Source organism: Psittacula echo, assembly GCF_963264785.1.
Source record: "Psittacula echo genome assembly, chromosome: 6".
Lineage (NCBI taxonomy): Eukaryota > Metazoa > Chordata > Aves > Psittaciformes > Psittacidae > Psittacula > Psittacula echo.
The window spans coordinates 45,478,219-45,495,953 of record NC_137743.1 but is presented as its reverse complement, the minus strand read 5'-3'; the positions used below and the strand labels follow the sequence as shown (position 1 = coordinate 45,495,953).

Sequence of the window (17,735 nt, the reverse complement as noted above, 5' to 3'; positions counted from 1 at the left end):
CTTCAGATGTGGCAAATGGTTTGTACAATAAAGACCTTGCATTATTACATTAAAAAAAATACATAACAATCCAAAGTAAATTATTTTTAGGTGTGCTGCTATATCTTAGCAACTACTGCATTTGGGGAAAATCTTGACTGTTTGTGACTCAGTAGAGAGCTTAGGGAATATAGATTTTTTTTTTTTTGTTTCTGTGTATAAATATCCTGGAGCACACAGAGTGGGCTGCTTTTCTGTCAAAATAAGAACTAGCTTATAGTCCATACAGGTCACTACCATAAGTTGTAGAAAGGTGCACTGAAATCCTGAAGAATGCTCTTGAAAAAGCTCCTGACAGCACTAAAGAAATGGAAAATGTTGCTTTATCTACACCTAAGAAGCAATGTCTGTCTTCTGAAGTACAGAGTGTATTGATTCCATGAATTTTAGATGAAATGACCTTGAAGCTTAAACTCAGAGTGCTGTTCTTAGAACCTTCATATTCCTGGCTGCTCTCTTAAATATTTGTTGTCTCAGGACAAAGGGCAGGAAACCAGAACTAAACAAGAATAAAAAGATTTGAAGTAGGTCCTTCCTTGATGTTTCCTAACATATACAGTCTGCCTTCGTGTTCTGGGCTATCAATCCTGATAAATCGCACAATGTTTTGTCTTCCACAGTCCAAAATACACTGATTGTCAAAAACTAACCAAAACATAGTGTGCTGCTGTGTTATAGCTTTTAGATATCAGGTTGCCTTTAGTATAAACATGATTGTGCTTAAAGCAAGTATCTCTTACTTTTCCACACAGCACAGAAAGCTTGGAAAATATTAAGTTAATTCGAGCGAAAGCCTCTGACATCCCTGTCGTGGTTTAAGCCCAGGCCGTAAATTTAGAACCATGCAGTCTACTTCCCTGCCCTCCGCCCCCTTTTCTTCCCCCCGCTTCTGGAGGGACGGGGAGGAGAATCGAAAGAATGCAACTCCCATGGGTTGAGATAAGAACAGTCCAGTAACTAAGGTGTAACACAAATCACTACTGCTGCCACCAATAATAATAATGATAAGGGAAATAACAAGGGGAGAGAATACAACACCTCACCACCCGCCAACCAATACCTCGCCCCCACCCAGCAGTGTGCTAGCCCTTCCAGGAAACTCTCAGTTACATCCTTGGCATGATGTGCTGTGGTATGGAATACCTCTTTGGCTAGTTTGGGTCAGGTGTCCTGTTCCTGCTTCCTCCCAGCTTCCCCTCCTCCCTGGCAGAGCATGAGACTCACAAAGTCCTTGGTCAGACCAAACATCAGTGTTATCAGCTCTGTTCCCAGGCTGAAAGTCAAAAACACAGTGCTGCACCAGCTACTAAGAAGGAGAAAAAAATGACTGCTACTGCTAAACTTAGGACAATCCCTAAGTTTTTCTTTGATAGACACATCTCTTGATAAAAAATAACTAATAAATTTAGTCTGGTTTATGTTCAGCTCATAACTATGTTTGCCTCTTTCTCTGTGAGACAAACACATAACTGTTACAAGAAGACATGCTAATTTTTAGTGATAAACTTTTATTTTTGTCTTCTCTGTAGAAGTGATGGTGGTTTACCAAAATGGGTTACCTGTGATTTCTGTGAATCTTCCATCCCGGCGTGAACGTTGCCAATTCACGCTAAAACCTATCTCGGACTCTGTTGGCGTGTTCTTACAACAGCTGCAAGCAGAGGACCGAGGAATTGATCGGGTTGCAATCTACTCAGCAGGTACTGTTGTTTACAAACTAATTGATTTATTTGCTTGCCAGCTATTTTCATCCAGCCTTTTGCTTTTTAAGTAGAAGTTTGCTATGATGTGAGTTCTTCGGCATTCCTGAGAAAGTAGAAGGTAGAAATGCCATCTCTGGAGAGGATACATTACTCAAAGTGTGCAGGATGAAGGGAACTGCTTTTTGTAAGATGACCCCAAATACCATATGTGTAGAAAAACAGCTGCATGCATAGCTCAGTTAGTATTTGCCATGTAAGGTTCCCAGTATATATATCTGTCTTGAAGAGTATTGTTTGTGGGGAAAGTGAAGAAGTCCAACAGCTGGATTTGGGATGGCATTACAACTTGGCCACATCTTGTTTAGGTACTGTGTTTCTATTGCTTAATGAGTCATCTGTGCTTGCTTTACAGATGGCACACGTGTCGCCTCCTCCACAGGCATAGATTTGCTTCTGCTGGATGATTTCAAACTGATCATTAATGATGTCACATACCATGTTAGACCGCCAAAGAGAGGTAAACCAGCCTGGTTCTGGTGAACATTAGAAATTTCAGTATTCAGTTCCCTGTTCAACTGCAGCATGCTTTATTAACTTGTTCAACAACATGAAGTTTTATTTCTAAAGGGAACCTTGCAGTTTCTAATCCTGCCCTTGGAGTCTAATTTAGTGATACACAAGTAATCGGAATAGTCAGTAATGAAAAGTAAATATTCATTCTGTTCAAAAACAGTACCTGTTAGAGGAATAAATGAAAAATATAATTTCTTTTAATTTCTAAATTTTTCTGAATGTTCTCTAGTTACTGAAAAGTAATGTAATTTAATTCATTCTGAAGGAGTATAATACAAAATAGGAATTAGATTGAAACTTATGTTATGTGATTTGGAAGAATAATTTTTTCCCTCATCTGACATTTAACCATTGTTTCCTGTTAAGTGTGGTACTTTGAATCTTGACAATAAACCTCGAAACCTTGTTATCTTAGAAACAGTGAAATGAATGAGACCATGCTCTTACAAGGTTACATTACTAAGAAGTTTTTTACTGTAAGGGTGGTGAGGCACTGGAATGGGTTGCCCAGGGAAGTTGTGAATGTTTTGTCCCTGGCAGTGTTCAAGGCCAGGTTGGACAGAGCCTTGGGTGGCATGATTTAGTGTGAGGTGTCCCTGCCCATGGCAAGGGGGTTGGAACTAGGTGATCTTAAGGTCCTTTCCAACCCTAACTATTCTATGATTCTACTAAGAATCAAATAGGAAAGGAAACAAACCTCTTTTGAATTAATAAGAAAATCCTTTTAAAAAATGAGCTTTGGAAACTTGTGTAATTTTCAAGATATGAGAACTGGCAAGAAGCTTTTGAGATGATCCAGAGTTACTGTCAGAGGCATAAACTTGGTGTTTTCATCTGCTGTCTATCCTTTCCCATAGGCAAATTTATAGGCTTCATAAAGCACCAGGTTCTTGCATGGCTATACTTGCCTCCGAGGACTTAAACAAAAGAACTGGTTTTGGAAATGTTGTTCATCTTGTTGCTTGGCTCACAGATATTACTAGATCTTTGTCTACCTTATTGTTCTGTTGTTGTTGCAAGCAATAATGTGAAGTTTGCAAGCAGTATTTTTTCTAAAAACCCTGTTTAGCCCTGTAGACAGCAGACAAAATTAGGAAGGATTTATAACTTGACTTGCATGTCCAGTCAAGGTGAGATGGTGTGGGAAATACCTTCCTCCGTTTATCTGGTGGTTTTCCTCAGTGTTTGGGCTTTCCTCTCTTGAAGCAGTGGATTACAAATAAAATAACTCCTAAAGCAAAAGCCATGAGGGAACTGTTTATATTACATTTGTCGTCTTGACAAGTGTGAATAAGGCAACTTGTTAAAGCAAGGTAATCTATCAAATATCAGGAGACTGACCATATCTTTTGAGTCTGAGACTACCTTGAGTGAGTGACCTCCAGAAATATCTGCTGATACATATCATCTTCCTCTGCAGATATAGTTAAGTTTCCAAGGACCTTTTTGCAAGGAAAATAATAAAAATAGATTCTAGCATTTTATTATACACAATATGAAAATACCAAGTAAAAAGAAATTTGACTTGGGAAACTGTATGCAGCCTTTTATGTGCATATGTGGGAAAACCTGGAATTGGGAGCGCAGCATTGGATGAGATGCCGTTTCTCCTTTATCTTTGGGTTACACTGACTTCCACTAGAGAGAGGTTTTTTTTCCAGACTTCTTAAAAGCCTCTGAACAGAAAACTCTGTTAAGACTGGATATTTAAATCACTAGATATCACACACACAAACAAGTTACCCTCTGCTGTCACCTCACTGCTCTGTCATCAGTGTGCTGTTTTCACAGCTTAGCAGGCATTATAGGCTAGAGAAGTGGAGTGAGGATTTTAACAAAGTGTCTCTTTTAACTGTTAGCCCCTGGAAGCGGGTGGTGATATCAAGCCTTACTGGTCTAGTCTAATTTTTAATACAACTAAATGAAAATGCGAACATGGTGTCTATTTCTGCACCGGAGAAATTGGTGTCCTGAGGTAAGGCAATTCATACATCCCACTTCCCTGCTGTTTGAGAGAGCAAAATCTGTGTCAGTGAGTTGGTATGATTTTTGGTTAGCTTGCTTGCATGATATACCCATTGTGTGCTGGTAGGTGAGCTATGGGATCACCTAGGTTACATGAAATTGCCACCTCCGATTCATTTGCCAAGGAGATTTCTATACTTAGTTTGTACTAAAATGAATGTGCCCATAAATAGGCTCTGAGATTAGTTCTGTTAAACTTTTCAGCTATTGCTTTTCCATTTATATAAAATCACCCTTTGTATTTTGAAATAGAAATGAGGAGCACTATAATGCTAAATACTAAATACTTTTTGATGGTCACTTCAGTAGAAACGTGGGGTTTTTCTTCATAGGGGAACAGGAGTCCTCTTTAGCTGGGAGAGGGGTATGGTGTGCTATGTGTGCCTTGGCACAGGCAACTGAGTCACTTCTTTCCCTTGAGCTGCTAGAGTTAAAGCTTAAGCTCTTCATAGCTTTTTATGTCTTGGTAAAATAATATTTTGAGAACATAATCTAAGGCATAAGGTTGAAGAGGCTACAGAATTTTTATTTATTTATTTGACTAGTGTAAGTACTTTTGCTTTAATGTGAAAGTTGGGTTGTTTTTTTTTTTCCATATGGAGTGTGTAATACAATAGCACTAGTCACAACTCTCTTACAAATTTATTTCCTTTAGGAATCTTTTTTTGCATTGAAATGAGGGGATAAAGGCAGTTTCAGTTAGTGACTCTGTTGCTGTTACTGTTTAAATATGATGAGGAAGAATTTAATTGCCCTGTAGGCAGCACAGGAGGGGGCTGCCCACAGAGTGTTGGGAAGCTTCCTGGCATTGGTGTGCAACATAATTATCATAAGGCTATATGTTCTGGGCCACTAACCCAAGATGTTGGGTTGCCCTCATCAGTAAATGTGGTTGCTGATGATCTGTAGTCTGAGTTCTGGCTGTTTCTTGACAGCTGGTGTGATGGATCGTACTAGTTTAGTTGTTCACATGTCTTTAAGTCTTGTATATAAATACGGAATTAGAAGTAGCTGTTGGTATCTGAGAAGCTTAATATTATCTCTTGTTCTTATCAAGTTTTAAGATGATCTAATAATAAAGCATATTCTTCTTCTAAAGAAATGGTATGTCTTAGAGTGCTGGGGGTCTTCCTAAGGCTTCTTTGTTGAAAAGATAGCTTCATATGTTTCCTGTGCAGACTAATAGCAGTTTCTCAAGAGTATGTGAGAAGTTCTGTGCATATAAAGCAGTCTCTTTTTTTTCCTAGAGCTCTTAAGCCATGAAAATGCAACGACGCTGAATGACGTCAAGACATTGGTTCAGCAGTTGTATACTGCCTTATGCATTGAGGAGCATCAGCTGAACAAAGAGAAGGAGCTCATAGGGAGACTAGAGGAATTGAAGGAGCAAATAGCACCGCTAGAAAAAGTGAGAAGTTTCTCATTGTATTTTACTCATCCTCCAAACGCAACCTCAATTTATTTCAAGATTTTAATTCTGTCCCTGGTATGTTTCAAATAGTTCCAAGATCACTGATGCAGAAAATTCACCAAGTGTATACCAAACCATGTCTGCTTCTGTTTTCTGTGGAAGTATCTTTTTTCCTTGATTTATATAAATGGAAATGAACTTGGTGTTAAATAAAGACTGAGGCTAATACAACAGAACATCTCTGAACATAGAGAAATGAACACCTTTGTGAGGCATCCAGAGCATGTTCAGAGGAAAATATAAATGATGGCAAGATACTAAAGGAAAAGTCTAGATTTATCTGCATAATCTAGATTGAAATAATATGTTTCAAACCACCTAATATAAGGTGTTGTTTTTACATTATCTCTGAATGATATTAACATAATCATTTTTGAGAATGCAAGGTGTGTGCTTCTGTCTTCTGCAGGTAAAGATGGAGCTTAGCAGGAAAGCGGAGAAGCGGACAACCTTGGTGTTGTGGGGAGGCCTGGCCTACATGGCCACTCAGTTTGGGATTCTGGCACGCCTCACCTGGTGGGAGTATTCATGGGACATTATGGAACCAGTCACCTATTTCATCACCTATGGTAGTGCCATGGCAATGTATGCTTATTTCGTAATGACTCGCCAGGTAGGACTTGCTGTGCTGACATTGACACTTCAGTAGAAGACTTTGTTTGAGCTCTACTCCCTAGAAAAACTGCAAAATTGTGCCTTTTAAAAGTAGCTTTGCCCCTTCCTTATCCTGTTTGAGCCTAGATGCTACTTGATTTAATTTGTGCAGTCCAGGATGGTGGTGTATGATTGTGTGGTTTCCTGGTGGTCGTCATTGCTGTTTTCTGGCTCTCTTGGCTTAAGTGCTTATGTATGTTTGCTGGTTGACTGCTTTAGCTATAACAGGTTCATCTTCTGACACACAATGGTTTCTGCAGGCACACACATGCAACCTCACATGTTGAATTGCACTGGAGTCTTCCAGTCAAGTGAAGCTTCTGGTCCAAGTAAAGTGCTGTGATTTATCAGCCCAAATGAGCTATGTGTGTATGAGGTACCTTCTGAGCTTTAAGGAAGTCCACCTTTTTCACATGAGTCCTTGGCCTTTTTAAAGAGACTAAAGTTCAGGTATCTTGTTGGAAATGCCTTTGTGTAGGTATTTCATGTATCTGGCTTCAGAACCAGGTGAAGGATCCTTCTCTGCATCCTTTTATAGTTGTAACAGACTGTGGATCTTCTAGTACATGGTTTGTCTCACCACTCAACATTTAAACTTCATAACCTGTTCAAAATGATAAGGGATGGAGAGCTCAAAGAGTCTCTACTGTCACAAGACCATCAGAACAAATGCTGCAGGGTTCTGTCAGCTGCATTGTTTTCAGGGGCTGAGAACATGTGGGCTTCTGTAAGCACTGCTGCACTTGTCAGAGTTCAGTTGGAACTTCTGCCATATTTGAACCCGGATTTGATTGTCATCTGTAATCAATTAGTACATCTTCTGCCAGACCTTAAGTTCTCAGTGTTTCATGAATGGCATGACTCTGAATGCAGCTTTTGTCCACCTGACAGCCTTGATCATAGAATGTGTACCCAATACAGAGGCTGTGTAAGGGAGAATTAACTTCAGCAGCAGACCTGTGCTTTGTAGGGCTTATGTGGGATTTGGTGTGAACAGCTCTGCTGCTCCAAGTTATCTGAACACTTTAAAAAGCTGTGACTTTTTGCATCAGAGTATCCTTGGCAAAAGCTGTGGTATTGGGTTTTTGTTCTCAGTTGCATAGCTTGCTTGAAAGATGAACTCATGAGCAACTATTGTTGCTTTTATTAGCTATTGCATGTTTATGACCTTAAGAAAAAGAAAGTAAAGGCCATCTCACAAAGGCTTTCTGCTGGTATTTATAGCTGCTTTTTTTTTTTTTTTTTTTTTTCCTCCCTTTCTCCCTACAAACTTGTCAGTATTGGAACCCTCAAATGTGTTAGTTTTTGTTCTTTCTGCATGGGAGGATTCACACCTTTAGGACAGCAGGAAGGTGATGGTAACTCGCTGCTGGCATGTGATATACTAGCAGAGAAGCAAACGCCTGACTGTACTGGGTCTGGCTGGGATGGAGTTAGTGTTCTCTTCATAACAGCTGGTATGGTGCTGTGTTTTGGATTTGTGATCAGAACAGTCCTGATAACACACCCGTGGTTTTGCTGTTGCTGAACCATGCTTGCACAGCATCAAAACCCTTCTCTGTTTGTTGTTCTACCCTCTCCACCACCACTTCACCCCCAGGAATAGGCTAGGGGTGGGCAAGGCATTGCAAGGATATACAGGTGGGACATCCCATGCCCTATAACATCATGTTCAGCAATAAACTGGGAAAGAGGGGTGGGAGGGAGCGTGGGGATGGACGGAGTTCTTCAAAGTAGCTGTTGCTTGGAGACTGGCTGGGCATTGGTCTGCTGGTGAGAGAGAGGAAGTGATTGTGTTTGCATCACTGTCGTCTGTGTGGGGTTATTTGTTTTAGTTTGGGCTTTTTGTTTATTTGTTTGGGGTTTTTTTCTTCTTTATAAGAAGTGAATTGTCTTTACGTTAACTCTTAAGTTTTTCTTGGTTTTTGCCCTTTCAATTCTCTTTCCCCATCTGGCTGTGGAGAAGTGAGTGACTGAATGGGAGCTTAGTTACTTGCTGGGGTCACCTCCACCACACTGGGTGAGCTTAGACAATGCTCTCTGGTCATGTGCCTTCACTGACAGAAACCAGTCATCCTCCCAAAGCACACCTGATAGATACTGTACTAATGTTATCCTGTTGCATCCTGTTGTGGCTTTATTTGTATCTTCTCTCCTTTCTTCTTTTTAGGAATATGTTTATCCAGAAGCCAGAGACAGACAGTACTTATTATTTTTCCATAAAGGAGCCAAAAAGACACGATTTGATTTGGAGAAATACAATCAACTCAAGGATGCAATTGCTCAGGTAACAAGAATTTTTCCAGAAGTAAGACAAAGGAATTGCTGTTTGCTAGTTCTTAACTGCTATTAATAGGTGTACCTCAAACAAGAATGGATATATCTTAAGTTTTCAGCATATTTTCTTGCTACAGCACCAGTGCAATCACTGAATTGCCTTTGATATGCCCATGAATAGACCTGCTGGATGTGTAAATGAGCATGAAACAGTTGCCTCTATCTGTAAGGGCCTTTTAGAAATTGCTGGCAAATTTTGAGTTGCTTCAGGCATTTCATGCCTCAGAGGAGCCTAATTGAAGATTTCCTTTCTTCTCAGCTCCTACACACCAGATGGATTTAGTGAGGAATGAAAACTTGCATCCATTCAGTTCATGTCTTCCTGACATGGAGCACTTCAGTGCACTGGTTGCAGTCCTGGAAAATAATGTTCAAAAAATTCAACTGTATTGTTAGAGGCAATGGGGACAGATTTCTCATAATCTGGAGACAGACACTCTTGGCAAACAGTCCACATTGTGGGATCTGTTCAACAAAGGAGTTGGGTAGAGATCTTTCCTCATGTTTGAGAGTCTTTCTGCAGAAAGATTACATGAGTGGAAAAAGCAGGGCTACCATATTTTTTTTCACCGCCCCATATCATTCCGAGGCTCTGGAAATGACAGGATATCCAGGACAAGATGTGTTCTCCCCCTGCTTTGGAGAAGGAGCTGTGCCAGGAGGAGAGGGAGGTCAGGGCAAGGCTCTCTTGGTTTAATGAGAAAACCCAGAGAGACCTCTGAGTTTTCTCATTTCTCGTGCTGTGTTGAATATGGATACCCTTGGGTGGCTGTGGTTTTTTTGGAGCTTTTCTTGTGGAATCAGCCATTCCCCTTAATCTAGTTAGGTTGGAGGGTTTTGGTGGGTTGGGTTGGTTTGGGTTTAGTGTTTGTCGTGGTTTAAGCCCAAGCCGTAAATTAGAACCACACAGTCTACTTCCCCCCCCACCTTTCTTCCCTCTGCTCCTGGAGGGACGGGGAGGAGAATCGAAAGAATGCAACTCCCATGGATTGAGATAAGAACAGTTCAGTAACTAAGGTATAACACAAATCACTACTGCTACCACCAATAATAATAATGATAAGGGAAATAACAAGGGAAGAAGAGAATACAACACCTCACCACCTGCCGACCGATACCAATACCTTGCCCCCATCCAGCAGTTCCAGCCCTTCCGGGCACTCTCAGTTCTACCTCCTGGGCATGATGTGCTGTGGTATGGAATACCTCTTTGGCTAGTTTGGGTCAGGTGTCCTGTTCCTGCTTCCTCCCAGCTTCCCCTCCTCCCTGGCAGAGCATGAGACTCACAAAGTCCTTGGTCAGGGTAAACATTCTGACCAGCAACTGAAAACATCGGCTTTATCAGTATTATTCCCAGGCCAAAAGTCAAAACCACAGTGCTGCACCAGCTACTAAGAAGGAGAAAAAATGACTGCTACTGCTAAACCAGGACAGTGTTTTTAATATTTTATTAAAAAAAATTAAAAAATTATCTTAAACATTTTAAAAATTTGATTTTTAGATAAAATTTTTATTTAAAAAAAAAAAAAAAGGTTCCAGTGGGCTAATGGGGATCAAATATTCCCTACCATATTCCTTTTAAGTGGCTGCATGTAGACAAGTTTAAAGAAGCACAAAGTAAATGTCTTTAAATGCTGAGAACAGTTTTCCTAAATATGAGCCTGTGACTTTGTTTTACTTCTTGAACGCTTCCCTCCTGGGCAAGAAAAACAAGGAAATACAGGAAAGCTTTCCATTCTGTAAAGGGGAACTGGACTGGTGAAGGTGTATTGGGGGCTTGTTCTTTATAATTTGTCTTTTACTTTTAGGCAGAATTGGACCTTAAGAGGCTTCGAGACCCACTGCAGGTTCACCTGCCCATCCAGCAAATTGATGAAAAGGACTGATCAACAAAGAAGCTCTGAACCCTGGCAACAAAAACCTGTTCATAGCTCGCCTTTTTAATTAACGTATTGCAGGTGGAAGCTGGGAGGTGGTGTGGGGGTGGAGGGTTTTTACCTTTAATCAAGACAAAGGACTGTATGGGGGGAATCTCTTAAATCTGAAGATGGGACATGGTGGAATGTTAGTTCTGAAAAGGGCTTGGCAAATAGTCCCATTTAAAATCTGTTTGAATGGCAATTGTGTACAAATACAGAATGGGGGGGGGGTTCATGAGAAGAATGTAATGCTGGGGTGTAGGGGTGTCTTCTTCCAGCTTTGCAGGGTCTGCCACTTGATAAGACACCAGCAGCCTGCTTAGCTTTTTTAAATTTTCCTTTACCTGATTCAGATCTCTTTCTCTCTCTCAAAACAAAATAAGGAGGAAAAAAAAAAAAAGAACCCAAGCTACCTGGAGCTATGGCTGGTGATCAGAACTTGCACTCCCACCACCATTAACACGCGCACTTCTGATCAGACCTGGTCTCTTTTTATAAAGTTACTACAAGACTGCTTTCTACTGGAAAACCGTGAGCTTTCACTTTCCCAGCCTACCCCATGTGCTCCACTGACTTCTTCCTCTGCTTATTTGTAGCACAGATTGGTTGTAGCCAAGTGAGAGAAGGAATGAGGTTTTCTTCTGGACTATTTGATAATTGATATTTTGGATTATTCCATAATAACTATTTAAACTTTGTGTCCCAATGCCCTTGAGCTCTTAGAAATCAGTGGCAGCATTGCATGAGAGGTTTTTTATATTCAGTCTTAAAGGGAGGGAGATTCCCCTCTTCCTATCCCAGATCTGATAGCCACCTGGACTATGAAATTATGAAGGCTTAAAGGATTATGAAACTGTTGCATAATCATGACTCCTGCTTTTAAATGGACAGTTTTTGAACCTGGAATAATTAAACTTGATATTTGACTGTTTGTGTAGTGGGATAAAAGGTCTCATATATGGACAAAGCATTTTCTGTACCCAGAGTCTTTTTGAAAGCCTGGGGCTCTTACAGTGCAAGACACAGAATGACTTCAGCTCTCTAGCACTTTCCCCTAAGTAGCTTTAAATGAACTTTGTGTTCACAGGCCAGAATTTCTTAGGAGTGGCTAATGACATCTCTTGTTCTTAGCTAAAAGAAGTAGAGGAAGGAAAGTTGGCCCATTGCCCTCTCTTCTAGCCAAGGCTGGCTGATTTCTAAGTAGATAAAACATCTCTCCATTCAAAGCAGGTCAGTCTGTTTTAGCATCCTGCTGATAAATACCGTGGATACAGGATGAAGGTGGGAGAAGGGCGCTAAGCTTGGTATACACAATGGCTGGCTGCTTTTTTGATGTTTCACTACTACTCCTCACTATGTCATGGAAAGAGGCTTCTGGTTTTTTGGAGAACTATGTTTAAAAAAAAAAATAGGAAAGAAGAAAACAAATAGGTATTAACTAGTCTCCAGGTGCCTTGCAGATGTGGAAACACAGCTGGGATTGCTGCCTCTTCTCAATGGCATGTTGGACCGAATGGGTGCATGTTTCTATTTTTTTTTTTTTCCCTTCCCCTTTTCCCTCTGTCTTTCAATTTACATTGTGTGATTATTTTTTAATCTGTTTTATCCTGTTTGTGTGATGAGTTTTAAAGGGAAAAAAAATGAACAGAATCCTGTAGCTGAATCCTTGGTGTGTGTTTGGGATGAGGGAGGGAGCATGGAGAAAAGTCCTTCTTTACAAAAAAAAAGAAACAACAAAACAAACAAAACCTGAACATGTGTAAAATCCTGTATCATTTATGAAATATGTATAAAAGAGCAATGTACTTCTGGAACAATAAATAACTATTCAATTTTTGAATCAGTGCTCTTGAATAATGTTATTTTCCCCAGCTGAGAATGTTCTATGTGTGGCAGCTGTCTCCTGAGTTTCCTCCATCTCTTTTTGTTTAGGTTGTTTCTTCTTGGCCTTACATGACTGAGGCGGTGGTGATGCAGATAATAGCTTTCATGAAGAAGCTCGGATGGAGATCTTGCTGCCATGCCTAGCTGCGTAACACAGGGATCTCAGGAACAGTTGAGGTGGTGAGGTAGAGATACTGGGTCCAACAAAGATCTGCCTTTGTTTGCCATGTATAGTAGCTCCATGTGAAGGCTGACAAAACCTGGAGATGTTTGGCAGGTTGCAGGATAAGAATGTATATGGGTATGTAATGCCCAGCAATCTAAAAGGTACCAAGTCGTGTCAATGTGTTTCCTTATTGCATTCAAGTGCTATTTCACAGGAAAACTGGCGTTTTAAGCTTCTGTTACTTTCTTTCTGGACCCTTGAATGGCTGTAATCGGATTTGTCATAGTGACGTATCGGTGGTTCATTAACTTTGGGAATCGGCAGACTGTACTTTCTCCTAACTTGATGGGATGATAGAATGATATATTTGGTGCCAGGTTTCTATCATGTCCATGGACTGTTTAGCAAAAAATAAAATCCATTATTTTATTTTTTTAAAAATTGGTTTTTCAAACAGCCAACTCTTTTTTTGCTTTTTAAAGTTGGAGGGAAGGGGCTGGAAGCTGCTAGTTGTTGTGACCTACCTTTAATCACTGTTGAATTCAGCAATGCTGACAAACGCTCTTCCTCCAAGCAGTCCTTAACCTGATGCTGTGTACAGATGAGCTGCTGTCCTCCCTAGACAAACTGCTTGGATCAGTTGCATAAGAACTCATCTGTTTTGGCATCCAGAAGTGAAGACTTTGACATCTAGCACCACAATCCCTATTTTGAAAAGAAAATGCTGTGACAAAATTGTTCCTGCACGTGTTTTAATGTTGGTCTAGAGACTATTTGAGAAAAGGAGTAAAGTAAGAGTCTGCAATTGTACCCTGAAATATGGGCTGTCCAGTGGGTCTCGTTAGTCTGTACCCCTGGAAGATTGCTGTCTCACTCTTTGCACCACCAGGGCATATGGCCTCTGATAGGGATGGGCAACATGCCATAAATCTCAATCTTAAATCTCAGTGCTTCTCTGCTTTTGTTGCCCTTCAATGCAAACATTGAAGGGAAGGGTGATGCTTGTTTGCTCTCCTGATACACACCAGCAGCACTTTAAGAGCAGGCAGTGCTGCTTGAATCTTAATGTAACGCTGTGTTCATAAGACATATGAAGGATAAACAGCAATGTACATTGCAGTGTTCAGGTGCTGCTTTTTCTACCAATTTTTTTGGTCTTTTTGCTAACCTCCCTTTCCTCTTTTTCTGTGACAGAGTTCATATAAATGTCAAGTTCAAAATTGTCTGGAGAAATGCATTAGGTTCCCTTTTGCCGTGCCTGTGAGGCTTTATCTTGCAAGCTCTCCAGGAGAAGTGTTCATGGCTTCTTTTTCCTGAAGAGCAAGCAAGAAATCCTTTTCCTGCTGTAGTCCTTCCTACCTGACAGTGATGGTGATCACCTTGTTGCAAGTTCTTATATTTCCATGTTGGCTCCAAGAAGGTTTGCACGATTTGCTGTCAGACCTTGGCACTATGTCAGTCAAGTGAAGCTGGCAGAATTGCCCTGTCTTTTTGAGCCAGATCAATTTCTTTGATCTCTTATGGGTTTTTTTGTGTGCAGTTGTAAATGCAAGCTGCTTCCCTCTGTGCCACATTGTATGACTTTCTTCTCACATAGAAAGATGATTTTGAAGTATTTTTCTATCTATCCCAAGAGATTATAAATATTTTCTTAAACAAAAAAAAAAAACCAAACCCAAAACAGCAGTTCTACTTCTATACAGACGTTAAAGGGGTGAAAAATAAAATACAGGAATGGAAATTAAACTTGCAGTGTATCTAAGTCCTGAAGTACGGGAGAAGCTGGTGTTATGCTGTGTCATTGTGACTCTGTGAACTTGTAAAAGAAGATGGGTTCTACTGCTGTTTCTGCCCTGAGTAGTTGTGAAATTGTGGGCATACTGTCTATGCCCTAATTCCTTCATCTAGAAATTGAGGATCCTGGATGATACGCTGGGTTCTGCAGGACCTGTGGAAAAACAGTCTCAAAACACCAAGTTCTGCATCACAGAGCTCCACTAAGGGAAAGAAAATAACTGCTACACTTCACTAGGAGTTACGTACTTGTCTGAATTTACCATGGTCCTGGTGCTTTACTTCTTCTGTTGAGTTTGCTCATACTTCACCAAATTCATGTTTGCTCCCTGATCTCCAGAGCCCTTCCCATTGGCACCAAGTTATGGGACTAGCTGTTTACAGCAACAGTGCCTATCTCTGAGTCCTTGACTTACGTGCAATCCATCTCAGCAGCCTGTCAAGGCTTATTGTGAACATACATCCTAAAATCAATTGCAGACAAGGGATCCTGTTGTGTGTGTTGGTTTCTCCTTTCTCAGCGACAGGAAGCGCTGATTAGCATTTCCGCCTGCTCCTTCCAGACAGGCTGCAGGAGTTACTCCTGCTTTAAGAACTGTTCTTCACACAACTCACTTTCAGCAAATGTTGGTATGTCTTGAGAGGTAGCTCTGACAAAGACTAGGCCTGCTTCAGCAAACATCTGATACAAAGCATCTTTATTCATTAGTCCATTACAAACTGTATGAGGCTTTCCAGCCTAGCCAATGTTTTGGAGAATTTGAGTTCCTTGTGTAAAGATGGTAAAGCCCTCCAAATCTTTGGGAAAAGCAAGAACTGTGATTGCCACCTGCAAAATTATCATCCTTTCTTGCGTTAAGTATCCAGGTTTAGACAGCAGCAGGTTTAGAAGATCTTGTCTCTTGGGTATTAAAATAAAATCCTAGCCCCCTACTTTAATATTGTCTTCTCTCTTTGTACCTTTTAACCCATACTGATAACTACTTCTAGGAAATAAAAACCAATACTGATTCTTCTTGCTTGTTGGGTAGTCAGGCTTCCTTATCTTTGGAGTGGGAAAACAGAGGTCGGGAACAGTAGATAGACCAGAACTGCCAAGGCAGTGCAGGCCCTACAGCACCCAGAGCATTCAATTGGAGTTCTATCCTCTCTCTCAGAGGTTCTGTTTCAGGAGGGGTTTTAGTTGCTTGGCATTTTTTTCCTCCTTTACCCTCTTAGGAATAATTGCTCCAGCTCCCTGGGGCATAGATTTGCAGTGGCCTATTCTAGTACTATTGTTCGTGAGGGAACTAGAGCTATGTATGTCACTGGAAATAACTTATACAGAAAAAAGAATGTGCTGATAGAAGAGTTGTGTCCAGTGCTTCTTTCAGAAGACTGAGATGGTCTTTGTCTTTCCTGTGGGTTCCCAAAATGTTTAGAGGCAGCACACTGAATCTTCTCTAAATTCTTTCGTTGAACTAGATATTATGGTGATTTGGAATAGTGTCATCTCTGGGAATGGTGAGGCATCTCCTGCTTTTATCCATTTTGGAGAACTTGGGCCTTTTTTTTTATACCCTTAAGGCTCAAAACTGCTGATGTAGTTTGTTTTCCTGTGTTAATTGTCAGTTGTCAGTCACACATAACTGTCAAAATATTACTAGTGTCAGGGCTAATATACCACCTACAAAATTAAAAACAGCTGGTAATGAATTGTTTCAGAGAAATACACACACCTCTAACACAAACAGAAATTCAATTGAAGTTTGTCAGTTTTATTTACCCAGGGTCTTAAGTATGAATAAACCTCTCAATGAAAATGGCAAAGTATAACTTCCTGTGGCTTGCTGTATTATTCTTTGTTCAATTTTAGTTTCTCTTCTGGGAATTCACATAATCACCTTTTGAGGGTTATCTGCCTTGCTAGCTTTGTGTAGTTGAATTTGTTTCCTGTTGTTGAAAAAACACTTCTGGTACTGCACAGCTGTCAGCATAATATAGCCACAAAGAGTTTCTTTTTTTATTTTTTTTTTTTTTTTTTTTTTTTTTTTTTTTTTTTTTTTTTTTTGTAGGAGCAATGGCAGTCACTTATGAAACTTTTTGTATTATTCCCTAGAGTCATCCACCACTGAAAAAGTCTTCTCTTTGGGGTGGAGCAGAGCAGCATGTTGCACTTCACTGCAAGGGGAACACCCAGACAAAGAGAGGCCATTGAGAGCTTTCGATAATGTATAATCTCTACAAAGCAGACAAATGCCTAACTCTGTCTCATGCAAACTCAATATGAGAATAACAAAACCATTTTTTCCCTACTGGGATTTGAAGCTACCACATCCATCAACCTTGACATTATTCCTTATACCAGCCTGCTGCAGAAATGCAGGCTACAAAGGAAATGGGGAAACGCCTTACACTTGTTTGATTGTGCAGTTATTGTAGGCTTACCTGTACTTCCTTGCTCATGGTGAGTTTTTTGCCTGCAGATGATTTTCTGGAGAACTGTTTGACTTGTTCATAAGCAGGGAGGGACCTGTACATGTGTGTATATACATATATGTTAAAAACAGAGCTTTGAATATTAAGAGCTACAGCTATGGGGATGAGAGGGAAGATTCCTCTCTGCTTATTCATGTTGCGCTTGGTATCTCTCACTGCTAGTTGTGGTGCTTGGTTTGCTTTGGAATAGATTTCAGTGTGCTACATCTCATCTGTAGCTACGGCTTATGGTTATGACCTGAGGCTCAGTCTAGTTTGGTTTCAACTGATAAGGCGGAGGTTCTCAATTACTCAGTTTTGTATGAAAGTTAATTCAGTAACATTGGCTTTCTTGATTGTTTGTTTGTTGAGGTTTTTTTTAAAGGCAGAGATCATAAAACTACCGCAGAAAAATGTCTTTATTTGCCTTGTTTGATAATTTTTCTGCAGTGATCAAGTTATGTGACTAAGAGTGGAAAGGGTCTTTAGTGTAGGAATAGTTTCTTTCTCTGTGGGACACCAGTCTTTCATTTTGACTGATGTTCCTATTGTAGCTGTGCTCCAAGCACTCATCTGCAATCTGTACTTGGAAGGATCAGTTCTCCTCCTTTGGCCACTATTTCCTGCAGTTAAGGCACTCTAGCTGGTGTTTTTTGCCTGTGGGGAGCCATGAAGTCATATGACTAGTGGAAGGAGAAGAGATAACAACAAGC

General features: G+C 40.4%; 1 protein-coding gene across 1 annotated transcript in view; it reads left to right on the top strand.

Annotated features, from left to right (window-relative positions):
* Positions 1-10,772, top strand: part of MCU (mitochondrial calcium uniporter) — an 89,047-nt gene extending 78,275 nt beyond the window's left edge. The window contains exons 3-8 of the mRNA XM_080621919.1: positions 1,569-1,739; positions 2,155-2,259; positions 5,588-5,748; positions 6,221-6,424; positions 8,636-8,752; positions 10,611-10,772. Coding sequence (XP_080478045.1) covers positions 1,569-1,739; positions 2,155-2,259; positions 5,588-5,748; positions 6,221-6,424; positions 8,636-8,752; positions 10,611-10,688 — 836 coding nt within the window. The 3' untranslated portion in view covers positions 10,689-10,772. The remainder of the gene's footprint in view (positions 1-1,568; positions 1,740-2,154; positions 2,260-5,587; positions 5,749-6,220; positions 6,425-8,635; positions 8,753-10,610) is intronic.
* The last annotated feature ends 6,963 nt before the right edge of the window (positions 10,773-17,735 follow it).